The 23,400-nt window shown below is 41.1% G+C and overlaps 1 protein-coding gene across 1 annotated transcript in view; it reads left to right on the top strand.

The window, feature by feature from the left end:
* Positions 1-23,084, top strand: part of LOC124161575 (transcription factor Maf-like) — a 41,665-nt gene extending 18,581 nt beyond the window's left edge. Inside the window, exon 3 of the mRNA XM_046537954.1 lies at positions 21,722-23,084. Coding sequence (XP_046393910.1) covers positions 21,722-21,783 — 62 coding nt within the window. The 3' untranslated portion in view covers positions 21,784-23,084. The remainder of the gene's footprint in view (positions 1-21,721) is intronic.
* The last annotated feature ends 316 nt before the right edge of the window (positions 23,085-23,400 follow it).

Genomic DNA, 23,400 nt, shown 5'->3' with positions numbered 1-23,400 from the left:
TTGTCTTTAAGACTCTATATCAGTTAAAACAATTTAGACACCGTATCCTAGTCCCTCTTCGCCAAAAATTAGTTGACACTCCTATTTTCCCTCACCTAGATTATTGCTGTGTGGTATATTCTGACCTTACACATGAATTAAATCTTAAACTGCAGAGGATTCAGAATTCCTGTATAGGGTATATTTTTGACATCACATATTATGAACATGTGACCCCATATTTTGAGAACCTAAGATGGTTAAAAATACAAAATAGGCGCTTACTATATAAGGCAACATTCATGAACAAGTTGACAACCATTAAACTTCCCACATTCTTACACCACAATGTACAGTATAATGCTAGAACAAATAAACGTCCAACACGCCACATAGAAGAACTTTACATACCACACTGTCGAACATCCATTTACGCTTGGTCTTTCTATGTCACCTCTTGCGAAATATGGAATCAATTGTCACACGATGTAAAAGAATCTAAAAATGCAAGTCAATTCAAAAAGAAATACTATGAAATATTGCTACATGTGAATTGAATATTGTAAGTTAACTGATTCTGTGACATCGATGTTAAATGTAAATCTACATATTTTTTGTAATATTTCTGACTATTATATTTATAATCATGTATGTACTTCCTAAGGGACACACTTGTCCCGGAAAAATAAATTTCATTTTCTATTCTAAGTTCGTTGAACACTGGGAACGTGATTGCAAAGCCTAGAATTGCAATAATTTCTCTTTACGGCGTGGAATTGCTCAAATGCACGAACGAAATTAGAACAGCGGCCATTTTTCTACATATCACGTCCACGTGTGTCCTAGCAATTCATCGCTTTACACGACGCATTTTTGACTATGCCTTCGTACACACGTCACGTTGTGAAAGTGCGTGCTCCGTGTTAAACGGCCTAAACGGAGTCCACATTTCCGCACCCTGAAGCGCCACACTCCAGATGAGACTCTTCTCTAGCCTTTTCTTTCAACTCTCACGTAATGATCAACACAATCGCCAATCATGAACGCTTCCTTTAATAAAGCGATTTCTTTTGGATATCCATACTGCTGCCTCCATTATTTTCAAAATTCCTGGCAACCTGATTCTACATGTACATAATACCCTGCGAGCCACCTCTAGGGTGTTTGGAAGGGGGTGATCAATCACCAGCATGCAATTGAACTCCCTGATGTACACCACACGGTCCAAAAAAGTCACGCATACTAACAAATTATACTACCATAAGCTGTTAGCAATAATAATTAAATTCAGAAACAAGCATGAAGTTATATTTAAGTTAGTAGGATGCAATACAAGTCATCTAATCTATTTATGAGTTCTATCATTGACGTTTTAATCCCTTATTAATCGTGGAAAAAAAAGACATCTGAATCTGTCTGTTCTACAGTCTATCTCTCTTACTTTATTTATATGATCTGATCTTCCGTAGTATGTAGTCGTTCGTAAGATATGGCTAACTTCGTTAGAAAAAAACACTGCTCTTGAAATTATCTAAAAGGTTTAGTCTATTTTTCAATCTACGGTCTGACATAGATTCCCATCCGAGTTTATCTAAGAGGTCAGTTACACTAACAAGACCATCGTAACGACCTTACACATACCTGGCAGCTCTTCTTTGTACGTATTCTAACTCTGTTATTAAGCTTTTTTCATGAGGATCACAGCACTGATGGTGTATTTCAAATGTTTTCCAACGAGGGAAAAGTAGCTAATTTCTCTCACTTTGTCGTCGCACATTCCTAATATTCTTTCAATAAAACCCATTTTACGATTACCTTGACCGGTTATTTCTCGAATATGTTTATTCCACGATAGATCATTATTGAGTCTAACTTCTAGATATTTCACGGATTCAACTGTCCCTAATTGGTAGTGAATGTAGATGACATTTATTCCACAATAGATTGATCAAACTACTGCAGTTTTCGACAGTTTACTTCACTGTGACGTTCCGCGGGAGCTTTAATTACTCGCAAGCGATAAAAGAAACCAGCTGTTGATTATTCTTCCTTTGATTTGATGCGTCGTTGGCTGTTCCGCGATTATCTGGGAGGTCGTGAAAGCCAACACTTGGCGAGGAGTTCAAACGCGTCGCATCCAACACACATAATACTTGACGTCTCAGATTCGAAGAATATTTTGGATATGAATGCCATTAGTTTGAATTTCAAAGCGAGCGGATTCAAATTTGCGCTATTTTATTCACTCGGGGATCGAGTTGGTGTGGTTGCTAGGGTGTTGGCTTCCCACCGCGTGAGCTTGGGTTCAAATCCCGGCTGTGCAGAGATTTTCCTGAGGCTACCCGATCCCTGCTTGAATGTTGTGTGGAGGGCATTTCAAGTGTAATACTCCGCCCGTCGGAAGGGACGTAAAGACGTGGTGCCGGGTTTCCCTCCCCCCTTCCTTCCCCACCCTTCGCTCAAATGACCGCAGTTGCCTCATCCAAATACCATGGGTACCATGTGCCGTCATTCACCCCGTAGTTTCAGTGACTTGCTCTGGCACCGAGGGCGCTGATGCCTCGTTCACATTACGATTGTTCCAGCGATTGTCGGAACCATCGTGCATTCACACGATGGTTAATACCTGGGCTGCCCTCTAGTGCTGATATCTAAAGTGAACGGGAAATTGACGGTTAGCAAAGCTGTTGAGACATGCAGGGTCCAGATATTACTGTGTTCAACGTGTATTTACCGAATAATATTTCTTCCGCCCATATTCTTCCTTCCTAGGACAAATCCATGAAAAAAATAGAGCTTCACGAGCTTTTCGTCTTTCTCTTGTCGCTTCCTTTTCCGGTCTCCCAGCGCCTAACCATCGTAAAGTGGCAACGTTCGGAACTACGTGAACTATTGTCAGGACATGCATTCACACGGCTAGTTCGGCCGACTATCGTTAGGACGATCGCTCGGACTATCGTAATGTGAACGAGGCATGAGGAGGCGGCCAGCAGTGCGTCTTTGAGTTTGCCGTTTCCATCCCTGCTTCGATTCGATTTTCCACTCGACCCGATGCGATGACGGGCCGCGACGGAACCCTAACCCACCACGCGCCAATTCCTCACTTCCGGCCCTCATTGTTGCACTCGTCTCCATGGCGGCAATGGACCGCGGGGCCTCCCTCTGCATTCTCTCCCTTGCGGGTGGCGTTAGTCGTTTTTTTTCGTGCGAGGGTCGTGAAATGAGGCTGAGGCGTCCGTGCAATCAATTACGTCGTCCGCTCTCCCATGGATAATCTCCGCCTGCGCGTGGATATAATTCCGGTTGTCATGGTGTTCGTGGGACAGCAAGCCCCTTCATGGAGGTCGCTTCGCTTTCATGAGAGTGTTTTGGAGAGGAGGGGTGAGGGGCAGGAATGCAGGGTCGGCAGCGAGGGTTAGTTCAATATCGCCACCCCTGCTCTGGCGAGGGGTCCGAGAAGTGCCGGCCCCGGCGTTCGTGCCCCTTTCTCAACGACGGAACATCCCTCGACAGAGAATAAAGCCAAATTCACGCGTTCAAGTTGACTGCTATTGCGGCAGCTCAAAAAACGATATCTCGCTACTGTTATCAACACATAAGGGCCCCAATACGCTTCGTGATGGCAGAAGTTGAAAATCAAATGAGGTGATTATGTTATCTATCAATTATTTCGCAGTTCCATTTTGAGAAAAGAAAAGTAATTTTTGGCTTACCCTTCATCCCTTTTAAGAAATCAATTGAAAGAAGCAACCACCTAGTACCAACATTCAGCCCCTTTCCCAAACAATACTCATGATGACGTCAGCAACTCATACGGAGCTTAGCAACGCCTCTCAACTACTCCGAGGCCGTGAGCGGAGAACTCTCGTTGTTCCCTTACGCACTCCATGGGCAAACAAAGAATTATAACAACGGTATGTGGTGATTTTTAGTCCACCTAGACCGAATGCATTCTATGAACTGTGATTTAGGATCTGAGTGAACGACTCACTTTAGGACGAGAGCTTCAGTTTGGCATGGGGCATACGCCGCGGTAAAAATCCTAAATTGTAGTTCGGGGGAAAAAAGAGTTCCCGTACCTTTCCGTTCAGGACAATATGTCTCTTTATTTATCGTTTCTGTCGTACCTGGGCAAGTGCTGGCGTTGTAATACGATGTTCTCTGTGTCGCTCTTAAAGATATCCATTCTCAATTGTTCAAGCAATCTAAGCCTAGCGTGCAGCCTCTCGTGTCTCTAACGGCTCCCAGCCTAATAGGGAAGTGCACTAATTTTTTTTATTGCTGAATTTGAAAGTTTAGCCTAAAAAAGAAAATTAGTATAGTCACTTTTATTTTCTGCATCTGGGGTATGCACTTTAAAACGTTTTGAAAGTTGGAAAATTTCATGTTGCGCTGAAACACAGTGCCTCCATCTTGATTGAGATGTGACGTCACAAGGCAGTAGTCACCAGTGGAGTATCGCTGTATTCCGTCGCCTTCTTTAGCGCGGCGAGAGTTTCCGGGAATCGGTGGAGTTTCCTTCCTAAAAATGTCGTCTAGTACCGAAAACATGAATTCAAAATAGAATTATAAATGATTTTTTGTTCCAAATTTCATCTCGACGTCGAAACAAAAGCCTGGAGAAGATATTCATTCCCGTGCCTTAAGCACAAGCTATACGGAATAAATGGTTCAAGGCTGCTCCTGACTCTTACCTATCGATGATATTCTGTTTTGAAGATCATTTGAAGGTATTGTAAGATCAAATTGATATTTATATTATAATAATTTAATTAATAGGTACCTCAGTCACATCAGAAAGTGTGTTGAGTCAAAATATAGCATCTTCCCCGTAGACCTACGTAATTTATAAACTGAAAGTAGTTTGGTTAAAGAATTATGGCGCGACTGTTTTTTTACACGACCGGGCAAAATGCGTACTTTGCCCATGATATGTGCATATATGATAACAAACGATTTTTGTTAAAGTTAATCTTTATTTGTTGAAATTAGTACATTTATAGGTGATACAGATATAAAGGTACACGGCAGGTCGCGCGGCGTAATTTGTACTCCACTGGTGACGGGTTCATCTTACTGATCTAAAAAATTAGCTACAATACCTCGAACTTTGAAAACTCGCATTATAGGCAGTCAAAGTACATTGTAAGAATACACGAGACCATTATAGCCCAGAATGTACGTACGATGTTGAGATCCTTGGTTTTCAAAGATTGACGTATTTTATACGCCAGCGCGCCCGGTCCAGGGTTATCAACTTTTGTTTCATCCTATTTGTTAGTTGAAATTATATTTCAGAATGGTTCTTTTAGCACTGCTACTGAGGTAAACTGGTAGGTACTGAGTACAAGTTACTGAGGTATGTACTGAGTAAGTAAACTCCCTTTGGAGTAATGTGAATTACAAGTGTTCGAGATATATGGCATTTTATATTCGCTTTGCGTTCTTATTAATTATGCCTGTACGCATATTGTTGCTTCCCGCGAGCCTTAAATGGTATGTGCTCTTGCAAGAGTGGTTTTCATTTTTAATGTGGAAGTTGGTCAGTATAAGCAAAGAAAAAATTAACATTTTAGCGCACACCAACCCTTGTAGTCATCGTATCTCGGCGTTTGTAATGACACTGCTAAAATACCTAAACGCCATAATGACGATAAAAAAATTGTCTCATGTCAATGATTGCTGCAATTATAATTAATGATAAACTAGACGCCGTATGATCACAATGAAGGCAACAAAAAATAATGCCATAACGTAGACTTCGGGTAACATTTTTCCTCTGACAAGTGCACTCTACCACTACCCCAACCGGCCCATTGGGAAATTGAGGATATTTTGGATTTATATATTTAACTTGTAAAAAGTAACGCATGAAAATTAATTAATTACAGCCTAACTAACGCCCTAATTGAAAAAGATGCAGCAAGGTACGCAGTCTCCCCTTGTTAGCCTTAACGTCTCGCATTTCTATGGAGCGTTGAACCTGTCCTCCTTATTCAAAAATTCAGTAACCATAAATACATCAAAGTTTGGTACACCATTTATAAATCGTTGGAATTTTCCTTCTCCCAACCAAGATTTTCTTTTCTTGAACCCATCCTGGACAGCGAACCATTGCAACAACCAGCCAGCTCGGAAATAAGGCTAACATCCCATGATTCTAGTAGCGAAAGGCGAACGTTCCGGCCGGCGTGAATACATACGCAACGAATAAGTCTTGCAGCAAACGTCTGAAACAGGTTTATTAGTTTGACTCGGTTCTTACAAAAAAAGTTTTGGCATGATAAACGGCATTGTGCCAAAATATACCCAGCGAAAAATAAATGCCATCATGCATTTATTAAAGATCCAATGTGCTATTCGTACTACTATTTCCAAACTTGAAGTTGACACGTAAATGAATATTAATATATTACGCAATGATGAAGTCGTTTACTCAAAAGAGAAGCAGCCACATATATAATCTGAAGATATTTTATGACAGCAAAAAACGGATACCCTCAAATTCTGTAATTTTTCTATGCAATAATAGTGGTAGAACTAAACGGTGTAGAAGCTGCCTTCTGCTACTGCCTTGTGACGTCACGGCCAATATTCAACATGGACACCCGTTTTCGCGGCCTTTGAATTTTTCCATATTTCAGACGGTCATCTCGAATCAAGTATTCACTATTAGGATTTAAACTGTGGTTTTACGACATTATGTTATTCTGAACTCTAATTAAAAAAATGTGTTTGGTGCATTTGAAACACTAGTGCACTTCCCTATTCGCTTAACATCTGTGTAACGCTGTCTGTATGTCAGTAGCAGTTTCTGACGAAACGCGCAACTTTCCTATGTATTCAATTAAGTTAACGGTTTAACTCTTTCAGCACCGTATCCTACAAGCTCTCTAGACATTCAAAGTCTCCCCACAAAACGGTTGACGAATCCTACCTCCTAAAAGGCTTTTCCACGAATATTTCTTATCTATGTTCCCCACACTTTATTCTAAATAGTACGACCCGGGTTTTTGCATATCGTGCAATCATCATTGAAAACTCTTAACGCTCAATAGGCTGATAATAGCATGACACTTATGCAGAAACCCGGGTTCTTATTTAACCCTTTGTAACCCAATGTTGCTTCTAAGCAACATCAAAAATGTTTAAACTTTCAGCTCTATCCAGGAGATATCTTAACTGCCTATTATTTTGTTGTGTAAATGTTAATGACGAAATATTAATATGCCAGTATAATTATCATTGAGAGTAAAATTTCAAGTTTTCAAATTAAAATTGAAAAATCTTGAAATTTGATTTCTCGCAGAAACAGCTCTGGGCTGGAAAGGGTTAAAATAAAGTGTGGAATAGAACAAAGTACTTTTATTTTAAAGTTCGAGGTTATCTTCACATCCATCAGTGAACCATCTCATATCACTGCACTTCATCTGTCGCCTGCGTACCTATTTATCTCGGGACGACACTTGCGCATGCCGGAAAAAAATGATATGAATCAAGTATAATGAATTGGCGTTCACTCCGAGCCGAAAACGCAATTCAAGTTGAAGGATTCGATTGATTGAAAGGAAAAATAAGTTACGATGGAATGAAAGAATATATTCTGCATGCCATGATCACTTGATCACTCTCCAGCATCGTATTCTGTGCACGGAGCGTCGCACAGTGGTCCGGATCGCGAAATAGTTGGACAAAAATCAGATTTTCGATGTATGTCTTTAAAAATTGCTCTCTTTATGTTTTTTGGCATGCTATTTTCATTTCTGTAGTTATTTTTGCGAAAAAAACATTATTTTAGGCGATATCGAGGAACTTTAACTTATTAACTGGCTAATTGTAACGCTGATTGCATAGACAAACGCAAATCATGATAAAATATGAAAATGAATGATAATTAGTTATAAAGTATGAGCTAATTATCCTTTAAATTAGTCAATAAACAAAAAACTGCTAAAAGTAGGGTTGTTGGGTTCATTGACTCACGTTAAAGAGATGCGATTTCCAGATTTCTTGAGGTTCTTCTGTATGGACTAAAAGTAATTATTAAATAAGTGTCAAAATAGTATTTAAGTGACTTTTGTTCTCATATTAGCATGGTTAATGCCTTAAAACTTACAATTATGTATTATGATTATGCATCATCAGATTCTTCTGAATCCCACCCGTCCTCCTCTTCTCATTCGCTCGCAGAATTTTGAGACTCTTGCAAGACCAAGACATCTCGAACCTCCTGCGGAAGATCTTTAAGGCCCCGGCATTTGTTCAGTCAGCTCCTAATGCGCTAATAAAAGAGTCCGATGTTAGGATCAGTCTCCGAAAATATATATATACGATGCTCGCGATATTTTCTAATATCTTTATTGCGAGATTACTGGGCCTCCTGCGATAGTTCTCCAATAGGAAGAAGAGCCGACTCGATGACATCTGTACCATGTACTAATACTTTGTGCTCCGTGGGTAGCATGTAAAACCATCCATAATGTCTCACAAAATTTTCCGCTGTATCCAAGCAGAACTTTTTAAATTTTACCGGATGAATTAAAAATCCGCAAGATAGAGATCTCAAAATTGTTGAGAATTGAAAGATTAACTTTTTTTCTACTCCTTAAAATTAATTGACTTCAAGCAACTTCGTTTTCCTAATTTTGGAGCGCGTAGTAAAAAGTGGCCTACCCGTTTTTATATCTGTTAAGTACCTGTTAAAAAGTAAGACTACTAGAGCAATATCCCAGGGGACCCCATGTCACCATTAAAATAATAAGAAAATACGAACCTAAGGTGCTTGGAAGGTTGCGAAATACATCAGGGAAATCAACAATTTTGTCCAACCAGGTGCCATTCCTCTCCAAAAAGAGAGATTGATCGCGAACTAGCTCGCCATCTTCTCTCGTCGGAATAAAAAAATTTCACGTTCAAAAAATTAATAAGCTCAAGTTTTGCCTCCTCATCTCCGTGTAATCTGAAACAACCCTCTAGATATGCATTCAAATTCCTTTTTCGAGCAACTATGATTTTCTCTTTTTTCTCCAGCATTTTTTCGTGCAGTTCTCGCCGCGTAAATGTCCATGACATTTTTGACAGTCAATAATAAAAACAGAGGTTTGTAAAAAGCTACAAAACAGTCTTCTTTCTACAAAGTTTAAATATCAAATAGAAGGGAAAATATGAAAAATTAGTTCGGTACCTCGTCTCAGACCAATTTTAAAAAACGGAAACTAGAAACGGTAATAAATGACACATAGTACACCTGCTCATTAATCATTATTTCTGTGGTTGTCAGGATCTAATAGCTCGCAATTTGTTTAGCTATCACAACACTATAACGTCTTTGGGAGATGACTGTAAATCACAAAAACTGTAGCCAAAATAGGACTTCTCAATTAGCGATGGGTATGTGTTCACATCGACAGAAAAGGAGAAACTGAAGGGTACCAAAATGTTACGACCGAAATTTGGATGGGGTTAAAAAGAGGATAAATCTTTGCCCATGGAAATGTGGGCATTCTCCTGGATAACTTGTAGGAGTAGGGTTAGACCCCGTAAAGAGAAATGTGAAATGTTTAGATTTTGTGCGAAAATTCATACTAGCGGCGGACCTGCAATACAACCCGTCCAAAAGGAGAGGGGTGGAGGGTAAAGACCTCATCTATTAACACGTGCAGCTTCAGTTGCAGGTAAGACCGCCCCTAGGATAGCAATAAACTCAAGTTGGGTGGTGCACCAAGTTATAAGATAGTAAAATGTCCCAACTAAGGACCCCTTCCCACTTCCCTAAGCTCCGGCGCGTGTTCGGGTAACGGGTCTCTTGCCACTTCGGATTGAAATAAAGGGAAGCCGGTAGTGGGTTTTCCCAGTAGCAGTGTATGTTGCCTGTCGTATTTACTTCAATAGATTACCAAAACGCGATTGAAGTCGTTCAGAGAAGCGATCGAAGAAAATATTTTATCTCCTCTCCCAGCGTCCTAATTGCGCTTAACTTAATTCAAATTGTTCCGAAATTATTCTATTGGTCCACACACAGATAAAGTTTGGATGATTGCAAAGTATAAAATAGGTTTTAAAATGCTAAAATTCTTATTTTTGTGATTCTGGCCCATGAAACATTGGGCGACACATTTTACCCTGTGCCTACACTGCGCTGATGCTAGCGTGTCGACGCTCACGTCTACCGCGGCTAGGAACATAAATCGTTGTTATTCGCTGACTCGCACAGATTTGCAGCTGATTTCTTTATTAATATCTTTATAATACTGTACTTTATTGTCACTAATAGCCGAATTTGCGCAAATCTACGTCACTTTTTTTATAACTCAACATTTATGCAAATTTTTCCGAAAAAAAATTACTCCTCTTCAAATAATTCTACAGCAATCATCAACATCTCCAAAAGGTTAAAATATATATTTTATGACAGTACAATGTCTATATTACTATATTGCCAAGTTATTTACGAATATAATTGGCGGCGTAAAGCCAAAAATAAATCTAAAATACGTTATTTTCGAAAAAACGGAAAAATCGAGTTTCCATTAGAAATAGTGCTACTTGGACGCAATATATCTAAGCAAACAATTTTTTAAATAACAAATTAAGCATGAAAGGTGATACCCCAGACATATTACTACATAACTTGTATAGTCTAAGCGAGTTTCAAGAAAGTCGGAAAAATGATTTTTGTCCACCTTTTTCCGGATCCGGACCACTGTGCGTCGCGTCATCGTGGTTGGTCGCTCAATGCCTCGTTTCCGGACGTGATGAGAAAACGTTAGTATGGCCAACTCGAAATTTACGTTTGAGCGGAGAGTCAGCACGCTCGATGTGCAAATTAATGGCAATGCATTGCAAAATAGAGAACATCATAATTAGCAATCCTAAATGTGAAATAAAAACCCTTTGCGACCGGTAGTAAATACGGAAAGAGTTACAATTGCCAGTTTCGATCTCTAAAAATTAACTTTTCTTTAGCCTCGTGGGCCGGAGGCGGTTAAATTCCTGCGGTGGCAAATATTTTCCATGGACATCCCTGCTTGAGGTGCTTTGTGGGGGGAATTCAAGTACAGCACTCCGTCCGTCGGATGGGACGTTACACCGTGGTCCCCTAGGCGCAGCATTGAGAGCAGCATAATGCCGCCGCCGGGTTTCCCTAAGGCTACCTTCCCCACTCATCCCTACAGAACGAGAATGACCTCAGCTATCGTTTGCCTCCCCCAAAGAACATGCTCTACCAATTTACTTTTAAAAAATCAACTCTCTCGAGCAAATCGTAAACTGGATGGATGAGGCAGATACTTTGTGGAGATCCATTATGAAATATGAAGTGGAAAGTGCAAAGTGTTTCACTTCATATTTCAAATCGTAAACCCTTTGAGTCCAGCAGGTGCACCAGAGGAAGAGAAGCACGCAAGCAACCGTATTACGCCCCCTGCAAGCCTCATGCCGCAAACATAATCAACTGAGATTTGAGTTAAAATGATGGCCCGCTTTCTGGGGGAATTAATTGTGATACGTGCTTAACCTTGAATTATTTCAATTATATAAATATGGTGCTTTAATTTCAAATTTAAGAAAAAATACTATGCATCGTTCCCTGATCAACCAGCATCCCTAAGTATTTAAGAGAAAATGATTGTCACCAGCTTGTGACTTGAACCAGTTCGATTATTAAATCGGAATAGGCCGTGGCGTCTTGTTGTAAATTTAAAAGGGGGCATTCAACTGATTCCTAAAAAATGCTTAAAACAATTGAAAAAAGAAAAAAATTACAACAATGAATTATATTAACCCAAAAAATATATATATCAAAAGAAAAAAAATATATATACATATTCATCATATATATTATAACAAAATTGTAAATTTAACTCATATTTTAATGTAACCTAAGCCTATTGATATATGTACCCAAATATATTGTCAATGTACTAAATCCTAACAATATTATTGTTAAACTCCTCATTTATTAGTTATAAGTTTCTGCTCACACAAACAGAACACAACATAAACAATTGCGCACAAAACCAATGAATTGTCATCTGGCTGGTTAGGGTGAACTAGGGTGAACTGACCGGGACAGCGGGAACGCGCATGCGGCGCATCAATGAATGCGTGGATTCCACTAATTCCGGTCGCCTTTGCTACGCGTACTCAACCAACAATCAACTCATTCGTGAGCCTCACAGTTTGGTTGCGCGGCAACGCAGGCACGCACGCACTTCCTCCCTCCCGAGCTAGTGCCGCATTTCTGCCGGGAGATGGCGAGTGGTATTGGATAGGGGCGAAATGGGGTGGAATGTGCGTGGGGGCGGTTGGAATTTGCTCTCTGGAGAGAGAACAAAGGGGCGGGGCGGGGGGAGGAGGGAGGGAGGGCATTCTAAAGAGGAGCGACGACGCCTCATCATCCGAAAATCATGCAGCGAATTTCACCATCTGCGTACGTCATCCTTTCACATCAATACACCGGAAAATAGCGCCTCATATGATTATCGCCGCAAAAGCATTTCCCAAAACATTTCAAAATGTATTTTCGCAATTGCTGGAAGGGACGGAAGAATATGTTTGAAGCAAAATAACTCCGGACTAAAATTTTAAACCCGATTGTACCTCACTCACTCGTCCAGCAATTACTTTCCTAACTAATACTTTCTCAGATGCTGAGCTGAAACCGTCAACGGTCACCACACTCGCCATTAGGGTATGAAAATGAGCATGGTCGTCTCCAATGGCTACTGCAGATGTTGCTTACATCCCCTTTTCGTATCAACTAATCGTAAATAAATATAAATAGAGATTTTCAATCGTTTTGAACTACTAATCGAAATACCGAGGAATTATTAAGCAAAAATTATAGTATATATATTTATCTGTTCGGCAAAAAAATCTCTCTTAATTTATCACTTTAATCGGACCTGGAAATATAGTGGCGCTCTAATATTAAGTTCTCCGTGTCGCTCTTAAAGATATGTGGGGAAGTATGTTGAATAGATGTAAATTATTGAAGAGAGTTTTTAAAAATCCTCATTCTATCGGAAAATCCGCAATTGTAAGCCAATGATGAAAGATTTTAGCAAAGAGATGGAATAAAAAATGCTATTGCATGAAACAATTTATTTGCAAATGACACTTCTTCTCGCGACACCGGAGCAATATTTGTCATTTAGATGTTCTTCATCCGTGTAGTTATCGAAAAAATTAGAAAAAAACCTCGCTCCGAAAGAGGTTGGTTTCGCGGGCGGTTGGAGGGATGATTATTATTAATCACGGAGGTGGGATAGATATTAAGGCCCAGGATATCAAAGGCGGCTTCATTTGCTTTGTACCTCGTGAGCAAATTATCTCTCCATTCAAGGCCAAACCGCCAAGTTCGCCGGAAGAGCGCGAGGGGGGCGGGAGGGGGGGGGGAGAAAATCATGAGCTGTCTGACCTCGTTCGCTCCACGGGAGCTCACTACATCGCCGGCAATGTTAGTGTCACGATTAAGTCCCCACGGCTGATTACATAAAGTAAGACCCTCTTTTACTCCATAATCTTTGACATAAAAATTACCACGAGTATCAACAGTTGGGTTGATAGGACTTGAGTGATCAGCGAAATTTCGTATCTTAAAAAGATTCACCCCGGTGTTATACTTTTCGTTTCTGAATTTTTCGATCGCAAAAGTCATTGAAGTCGAATTTTCCAATTCGATATTCAAAGAAAAAACGTGTTATCACGTCACAATCACTGTTTATGTGGGTTTTATTTTGGTATTTATTCAAAGCATCATAATAACGACATTAATAAAAGTGTGACGTAAAAATGTTTTCATTACTTATTTATTTTGATGTACCCACTTTTGTTGATGAAATACGACTGTCAAATGCTGAATGAGTATGTTTTTATCTTTTTGTGTCCTGTGTTTCTGCCCAACCTGGGATATTTTTATGTTTAGTTAGTTTATACTAGTAGATAACGACACCTTTTACGGGAAATAACCACTCATCAGAATCCACAAGTTTTTGAGCTTAATTTAAGGTGCAGAAACAAATAATTTTGCTACAAGCGTTTAAAATTAAAAGCGTTAAAACTTGTTATTGCTTCGATAGAACACAGGTTTTCCTGAAAAAAATATAAAAAGCAATAGATAATGTCAAACTTGAATGTCTCTTAGGGGCTACCCATTCCACTCTGACACAACCGAAGGAACTCAAGAGCCAGTTCCTTCCTTTGCTCGTGCGTTTGAACGCTCAAATGATGTAATCCGGCAGGCAAGGTACAAGTAGTGGCATTAAAACAGCTGAACAGCATCAACGCGCATGTGACGCGCCTCTTAGTGATTGAGCCAAGGGGAGTGAATTAAGGAGGCCCCCAATCCCATCTCACTGAAGGCTCATTTCTTTTGCCTCTTCGGTCGCATTTCAATCAGTTTTCAAAAATTTCCGCGGCGCTGTGATGAGTGTAATTCGGTCCACTTTTTATAATACGCAGCAGTATAATGTTTTTCATTGCAAGGAATAGCCTTGAAAAGTAATGAATCTGATAGATCTTATCATAATGTGTATACATTTCGGTTAATGCCCCTAATTATACCGTTTTTCCCGGTGAAAGTAGGATCAATTTGTCCGTCAGAGACATGAGTGGCGACTTTTGTAAACTCCTATGCATTCGCGGTGGGTGACAACACATTTAGAGGTCGAATCGAAGATCCCCTTTTGTAATATTCGTCGATTGAGCCTTACATTTTGGGAAAAGACAGCCTTAGTAGGAGATGTGAACGGCGAAGCGCACTCGCTCGGGAATATTCACGCTTCTACGTAGATTTTCGTGATGATTCGCTTGCAGAGTCTTGGGCGTGTCGACAAAATGGCGTCCAGATGGCGTGAGGGTGGAGGAGGCGGCGTAGGCAATTACATCGAGGGGTCGATCGACGAAGCGGTCAGCAAGGGTCGGGGGCTCCGATATGAAATCACGCGAAGAGGGGAACAGCTCCTTCTTCAGACCCTAGGTGCTTGGCACGAATGCTCTCCGCACATTGCATCTAATCGAGCGAAAAACCAATGGGCGGAGACTCTGCAGCTATATGGCAGCTCCACTAGGGGCACAGCTTAGAATTAAAGTTAGGGGGGTTTAGGCGCGACTAATACTTAGAGGTGTGGGGGTATTGCATGCCCGCCAGGGTAAGCGGGAGTTGCGGGGGCCCTCCTCAGAGAATTTTTAAGAATAATGGGTAAAATGGTGAGTTTTACGGCTTTCTCAGGGATATTTGATTAATCCTAACTCTATTCTATAAGTAATACTGATCCAATTAAGTAAAATAGATTAAACTTACAATTTTCTCTGAGCTCTGGGGGGGGGGGATTTTTTCCCCAAATCCCCCCCCTTCGCTACGCCACTGAGATCCACTATTTGCTTACTTGATGAAGGAGAAGATTCTCTCTTCGGATATTCTACTCATACGCATTCCAAAAGTCTACTATTACATAAGTAATAATAATCGAATTCTATTCGTTGTTTTCAGAAATCAACCGTTACTTCCTCAATGAATAACTCAAATGAATCCGCACTCTTTCCTTAAGGTATGTTTTAATCAGCTGCTTTTTGCAGTTAGTACAATCCTTTGATAAATGCACACTCTCCGTAAACGCACGTATATTCTATTGGCGTGCAAAAGCGGGTTAACACGCAATTTCGTGGCACAACATGTTCCACATCCGACTCTTTCAAGGCCTACCAACATCGCCGAGCTATAAACAATGGAAGTCAGATACCTCCTCCCTAATTGAATTTTTGCATCTGGCCATCTTGGGAAAGACCTCCACAGAAATGCGCTCCATTTAAATATGCATGGGAAATTGCCCATCCGAGAATGTACCCAGCTAAAAAATTCGGATGAGATTGCGACTTGGAAGATCTAATCTTGCGACTTGTAACTATGCGAAAGTGTTTGCTCCTCAAAATGCACCATCCAAAGCCTATCTTCCCATTTCATATATAAGGAGTACATGGGAGTCGGCCAAGTTTGGAGATCCCGGACGATTTGGCTTCGACAGCTCCACTGCATGGTGCGGTGCATTGCCGAGCGGACAGCGGTCACCATTCGATTGCTTCGAGTTCAGTGGCTAATGCCTCGCTCAGATTACGATTGTTCCAGCAATCGTCGGAACAATCGTGCATTCACACGACGATGGTTAAAACCTGGGCTGCCCTCTAGTGCTGATATCTAAAGTGAACGGGAAATTGACGGTTAGCAAAGCTGTTGAGGTATGCAGGGTCAAGATATTACTGTGTTCCACGTGTATTTACAGGATAATTTTTCTTCCGCTCATATTCTCCCTTCCTAGGACAAATCCATGAAAAAAATAGAGCTTTACGACCTTTTCGTTTTTCTCTTGTCGCTTCCGTTTCCGGTCTCCCAGCGCCTAACCATCGTAAAGTGGCAACGTTCGGAACTACGTGAACTATTGTCAGGACATGCATTCACACGGCTAGTTCGGCCGACTATCGTTAGGACGATCGCTCGGACAATCGTAATGTGAACGAGGCATAACGCGTTTGATTTCGCTAAAAAAAACACAGAGACTGGCGCAACAAATGCGCAGCACTTGGCGAGTGTAGAGGGAATGAGTGGAGTGAGTTATGGAGTGCACTTCAATTTGAAGTTGCGAAGCGAGCAGAGCGGTCAATTGGACGGCGAACTCTTTCGAAAGGAAAACAATTGAATGGCGCGATGAATCATGGACGGCGACAAAAGAGGAGCGAATCGAAGGAGCGGGATTTATTGGCGCCAAGAGCAGCAGTGGATAGAGGGGATGTGTGGCAGGGGGTGTCACACAATAAGAGAGAGAGAGAGAATGTTCGAGCGAGGAAGCGCAATTGTGGAAGAGCGGATGATTTCGTGATTTCAACAAAAAAAGGTTTATTTTTTCATGCTCATGCCTCGGACAACTTTCGTAGCTGGCTCCTTAAAACGGAGACGCAATGCTTACTGTGTTGATCGTGCGTGATCATAACAAATTTCCGGAAAATCGAAGAACTTCGGATACATAATCAGTTACCGATCTCACGTTAAAAATCGACCGCGGTGCAATGTTGTCGAATGCAGAACTTGTTTCTCCGCAGCGATCTTTGGTTTGAGGGATGAGGATCGCGTGAACCTGGTCTTCCCTTCCCAATGCGCAGAAGTCGCTCTCACATTCGCTCTCTCAACGCACAAAATATTTGCAACATTTGGTTTATTTTCCTACGGACACATTACGGATGCGAAGAGCTGATTTATTTTCTTTACTTGGCCAACATATTTATTTCAGTCGCAACTGACATTGATTGGCTATGAAAAATAAAATGTATATTGGAGCCAGCTATCTGATTCACCCACATCTTCATTTTCATCGAAAATTGGAACATTTATAAAGTTATCAAAAAATGTGTTCCTCTATGAGGTGTATAGCATGAAAATATCCCAGATTGGGAACACTCAGAAAAAGGCACAATTAAAGATAAAAGCAATCACGACACTAAATTTTCGGTGGGGCACATCCACCTTCCTCAGAGTTAGGGAGAAGACTGAAGGTAAAGTATGAAAAAGAGCAAAGGGAGGGGGAAAAGTGGGGAAGAAGGGTGCAACGGGGGGGGGGGGGGGGAAGAGTGGGCTGAGGCAATTAAAAGGATAACATATTCGTTGATATTCAAGCCGGGAGGGAGAAATGCTGTCAACGGCCAAGTGTTAAGTTTAAGTGGGTGGTCTGTACGGGAAGGGAGGCCAAAAACTGAAACAGTGCCGCGATCATTAAATGTACGCTGACGAGTGGGTGCATGTTTTGCCACAGGGAGGGACGCAAAGTGAGAGGAAGTGCTGCAAGTCCTGTGGTTGTTGATTCTTAGGTGGAGTGGAGTTGGGGATTTACCTTGAAGGAAGGACAGTGTTTACATTGAATGAGATAGATTACTTTTTAAGAAGTAAAAGAGTCCGCAGGGGTGGTAGGGAGGAGACGACATGACTGGGGATAGAAGGAGGGGTGAAAATTGGGCAGGTCTTGCATCTGGGATGACCGGAGGGCGAAGGTATCCTATTGGGAGTAGTGGGTGACCTTTGTGAGGGTTTTGTTGAGCCGAAGAAATTGGAAAGGTTTGCTGGTCGTCCGAAAGTGGACGTAGGGTTTTTGTAAAAAAGATTGGCTGTAGTCTTATTATGTTTTAAGATAGGGGAAAGGTCTTTAAGAATGGATTGTTGGGATTGTATTCCAGGAGAGTAAGTAGTGCTAAGGGAAAGGTCATTTTGTTTGTTTATATTGCAAGGTTTTGGGGGCATCTGTGCTTGACATTTTTTTATTCAGGAGGGACTCTGAGTAGCCTCTCTGGAGGAGGGAACGGTGAAGGCTGTGAAGGAAATTGTCCTAGGATATCAGGGTTATTACAAATGTGGTGGCCTCGAATGGAAAGGGGGTAGGGGAGGGAGCGTTTATTGTGGGAAGGATGACAACTGCTTAAGTTGCCGCTTATTCGTGGGTTTTGCATGGACAGAGGTGAGAAATTTGTTATAGACAAGAGAGACATTGAAATCAAGGAAGGCAATCTGGGAATTAGGATTGTTGGTCGTGCACTGCTGCTCAATACAGTGTCGCATCTAGTGCTGTGCGGGAGTCTCGTCTCGGCGGTCGAGACAAGAATTTCAGTCCTCGGCATTGTCGGGGAGAGTCTCGCCTGGGTCGAGTGTCTTGACGAGAGTCGAGAAGTCTCGCTCCTACGATAGTTCTCGACACCGGTCGAGACTCCCGAGCAAGGCGAGAATTTCCGATAAATACCGCAATCAGCCCATGATAGAGTTTACTAAGGTATCCCTTACGACTGTTACGGATTTATTCACATACTAAAAATATTTTATTTAATGATTTACCCATCAAATTCAATTTTTTAAAGAGTTTGTATGATGCTAATAGAGTTCCCAACGATAGATTTGGAAAAAAAACTATTTCCTTTCCCTGACCTCAATATTTAATATAAAATTTAAATCTTGGAGTGTAGGTTTTTAAATTGAAATGTAAATTATCTGACGTTTCCGTTTATTTACAAACCATTATCAGGGCTTATAATGAAATTGAGCATATAATTCTGATACATAAGCATGTTAAATGGTTACTTAAATGTTTTTTACTATAGTAATATAAAAAAATAAACATTCACTTGTCAATTTACAAAAAAGAAGAGATCATAGTCTAATGGGGAACTTGCATGAATTTTTTTTATTTCACAGGCGGACAGAAAATTATTTTCTGAATACAACAAAGAAAACAGCATGTAAATCTGAGTTTTCCTTCGCGAGATATTCAATGATAAATATAACGAATTTTAAAGCGCGGGAAAAACTACCTCACCCCCCAAGCCGCTGCCGACGAAGCCTCGATGACGTCAAAGGTGCCTAAACATCACTCGAAGCTATTGTTGTGATTGTTTGTAATAGTTGCCAGCAGTTGTGAAAGCTTCGTTTGTTAGACGTGTTGATTATTTTCTATTTAAAGATAAATATCCGACGATAGAGGCTTGGAAGTCCTCATATTTTGCATTATTTATAATAAGTATTAATATCTGAGTTAGGGCATAAAATATAAAACTGGAGCAGTTAAACCAAAAATTTTACAATACCTAAATAACATCGATGTAGGAGTTTGAGCCACGGCCGTTGGAAGGGGGATACGTTAATGTTATCGACGGCATATCATTCATTTAAGTATGTAATTAGAACGATTTTGATGTTTACTAATGTCCGCTATGCTTTTATATACAATAACTTCATCCGTTTATTCGTAGGTACCGGAGAATTCGTCGTTTAGGACTGTCTGTGCTTGTGTTATGGGGTGAGTTCCAGTCAATGCAACTTTTGCTCGCTGATTGGAGACATCTAGGAACATTTTTGTGCCAAAATAGTGTTATTTTCAACGTGACATCTCCCGTTAAGCTACTGCTAATAATCACAGTGCCAATGGTTGTAATGCTCAAAGTTTGACAAGGTTGAAAAATGTCGGCCAAGAGTTATCAGTGTTTCATCATGATTGAATTGTGAGAAAAGCTATTACGCTATCGATAAATGTCTAACAGTAGTGTAAAAATTGTTAGTGGCGTGTTAACCTCCGTTGTTCACCGTAGATATGATATTTCACGATCAAGCTATTGAAATAAAAACTGTGTGTGAAGTTTGTTATTCCATTATTTCAACGAATATTAGTGAGAAAAGTCACCTGTGTCACTTGTGTGGGCTAATTTAAGGGTTTAAATCAGTGAATAAATAGTTGTTTCCATCATAACGAGCTCTGTTACTGTAAGTTGTACGTGATGAATATAAGAATGTGACAGTGACCTCCATTTTTTGATAAGAATATTTGCCTATTTCCCACTATATTTTTATGGTATATGCTAGTATATTGTTTATGGATTTACATATATTATTGAAATATGTTGTAGCTTGTGTGTGTGTTGGCAGCGGAACCGATTCGCGATCTCACATATGGATTGTGTGCACACTGTTTTGCTGTGAATTCGTACCGTAGGATGGATAGGACTACCTTCTCCGCTAATTCGGCGTTGCCAAATTCAGCAGCACAACTTACTCTTAATGTCAACAGCACAACTTACTCTTAATGTCAACAGCACAGCTTACGATCGTTATCCTCTAGTATTACAAGTTTCTTTTACATCTCGATTTGCCGCCGACGTATAGCAATAATTTGTCTTAACAAATTTTATGAGGGTCGTGGCATCAATTTTTGGTGTCCTAAAAAAAAAGCTGGTGTCCTAACACCCCATGCCACACGCCTTTTAGGCGGCTTGCGGTGTATTATGTAGATGTAGATGAATTTCAGGTGTACTATTCGAACGAGTGGCAACGTTATCATAAATTTTTCTGATAACTAAAACATACGAAGTGAAACGCTTGTACTTCATCATCCCGATGTCGCATTATTAATATCTCAAGTAATAATCGTGGCACAATAGCAATAGGAAAACTTGCCCAAGAATAACAGAACAAAATAAAGTGACCATGAGCGGCTAAATACTCCCACAATACAAATTTTACATCATGCGCTCAGCGTATTTCCCAACTCCCTACGGTTGTTTAGGCACCTATGACGTCACGCCTGGCCTCGGCAACGCTCGGGTGTCTTCGCGCAGTGGTCGGCTCAGAGAAATTTTTCTCGATTTTAAATGCAATTTTTTTATTTCTTTTGATGTTGAATGGAGAAACTGAAGGTATATTTGCGAGCTAACATATCCATTTTACTCATTCAAAATTGTTTTTAGAGTAATCTACGACCCATGCAAGTTCCTCATTCTATAGAATTTTATATAATTTTTTGGCAATGTTTATTTATGGTAACTAAGGTCCATGGTTACCTGTCAATTTTGGTTAATTAAATAATTAAATGTGCTTAAGTTGTCAATGTCGATCTTATATTACAACTATTTTTACTTTTGGAAATATATAAGATGTCTTAAATAATCTTTTTGCTGAGTTATTTTCAATGTTTTAAGTGGAAATAGTTCGGGGAGTCGGGAGTCTCGACCGGTGCAGAGAAATCTCGAAGGGGTGAGACTTCTCGACTCTCGACCCAGGCGAGACTCTCGCCGCGCCGAGAGTCTCGTCCCGACAATGCCGAGAAATGAAATTCTCGTCTCGACCGCCGAGACTCTTCGGGTGGTCGAGAGTCTCGCACAGCCCTAGTCGCATCCCACTTCCTCTGGATTTTGATTGGTTTTCTTCTCTTCTCGTTGGCAGGAGGCATCGAGTCTTCGAGCAACGGAATGCAGGAGAGCGGCAAGGAGCTGTACTGGTTCTGAGAGCGGCACCGGCGGCAGAGAGCCGGGGTTCGAGGCCCGGACGAGAGAGGGGCGCATGAGCCCTGGCACGCACGGCAGCACACTCCAATACACACGCACGCACCGAGCAACACGAAATGAATGCACGACTGCCGCAGACGCCGACCATCAACTCACGGCCACCCCACAACAGACGAGGGCCCTCCGGCCGGACGATATGTGCTCCGCTCCCACTCACAGAGCACTTGAATGATCACAAAAGTCGCCACTCGCGTCGCTTAAGGCGGAGCGATCCGATTTTCGCGAACCATGAGGAGGGCCGCCAACCAAAATTAATATTCGTAATGAGGACACGGATCGGATTCATAACTTTTCAGTGCTAATGCGAATTCCAGACTGCCAAATAACGAACAGAACGCCCTGAACTCATGGCCGCGAACATGGAACTCTAATGAAAAAGCGCCGATTGATAAGTGGCAACGTAAATGAATCCTCAACATGACGGACGGCAGTGGTCTTTGCGAGTGTCCGCTTGCAAGTGACACCTTCCGAGTCCTCCACATTGCTCTCGTTAGATATACTCCCTCTCCAAGTCGCATACGCTTCTACCATTGGGAAATGTCCGTGTCCGCCATTGCTAGGCTGAACGCCCTCTACAGTCTAACGAGGAAGTTCATGGGCCCATGTCACTTTTTTTTAAGGTTTATTGAAATCATGAAGATCCTGAGACTCATTTAAGAAGTTTGTTGCTGACGAATTGCCCTTTTCACTTAATTTTCAATAGGAAAATTGAAAATAAAAGAACTCCAGTGCTTCGACTTAGTGAAAGCGCCATCAGTGATGTGCCCAGGAATGGTGGGTTGCAGCGACGACTCCGCTCCGCAGTGACGATGAGGCGATCCAGAGGACTTTGATGAAGAGTGCGCACTAACGCCCTCAAGTGTATTCATTCTCTCTCTCTCCTACCCGTAAATTACTCGTGAAATGTTACTCCCGCACCCTTGCGGCGCTTGTAGACAAGCAGATTTATGTAAATTGTATATTATTATGATTGAATTTGACAAAAATGCATGTACCTAATGTATGATGTTATGTAACTTGTTCGTTGTAACATATGACGTGCAGATGATTAGATGATGATATTAGAAGGTGGGATTCCTATTATCTACTCCCATGTAACATTACTATTATTATGATTATTATCTACGAAGAGTTCAAGTACTGAGTAAGTGTATTATTCAGCTAGTCAAGGTCAAGAGTTATACAGAATAAGGTTTAGAAATATCTTGTTTGTGTTAATAAATACATGTATTAAATTAAAAGGTGGACTTGTTTATTTGAGCAATGGATCACAAGTGCCTTCGCGACGGGGAAGTGTCAAATGATTTCATATTCCGTGGTGGGAAAGGGGGGGGAGATCTTCAGTTGCTGACAGCGCCATTGTGCGCATCGCCCCTTGTCTTTCATACTCTGAATTCACTCCCGCCCCCAATGAAGCTCACCTTGGCAACTGTATTCGAAACAAATATTCCCAGAGGCATCTCGGGACATGCATTTGATTTGACGGATGATTTGGAGGAAAACGTGACTTCAAAATGAACTCGTTCGTCTTTCTCGCACTCTACCCGAACCCTGCAA

Source organism: Ischnura elegans, chromosome 6 (genome assembly GCF_921293095.1).
Source record: "Ischnura elegans chromosome 6, ioIscEleg1.1, whole genome shotgun sequence".
Classification (NCBI taxonomy): Eukaryota; Metazoa; Arthropoda; class Insecta; order Odonata; family Coenagrionidae; genus Ischnura; species Ischnura elegans.
Note: the sequence above shows the minus strand (reverse complement) of the source record. Positions and strands in the feature narration are given on the sequence as shown.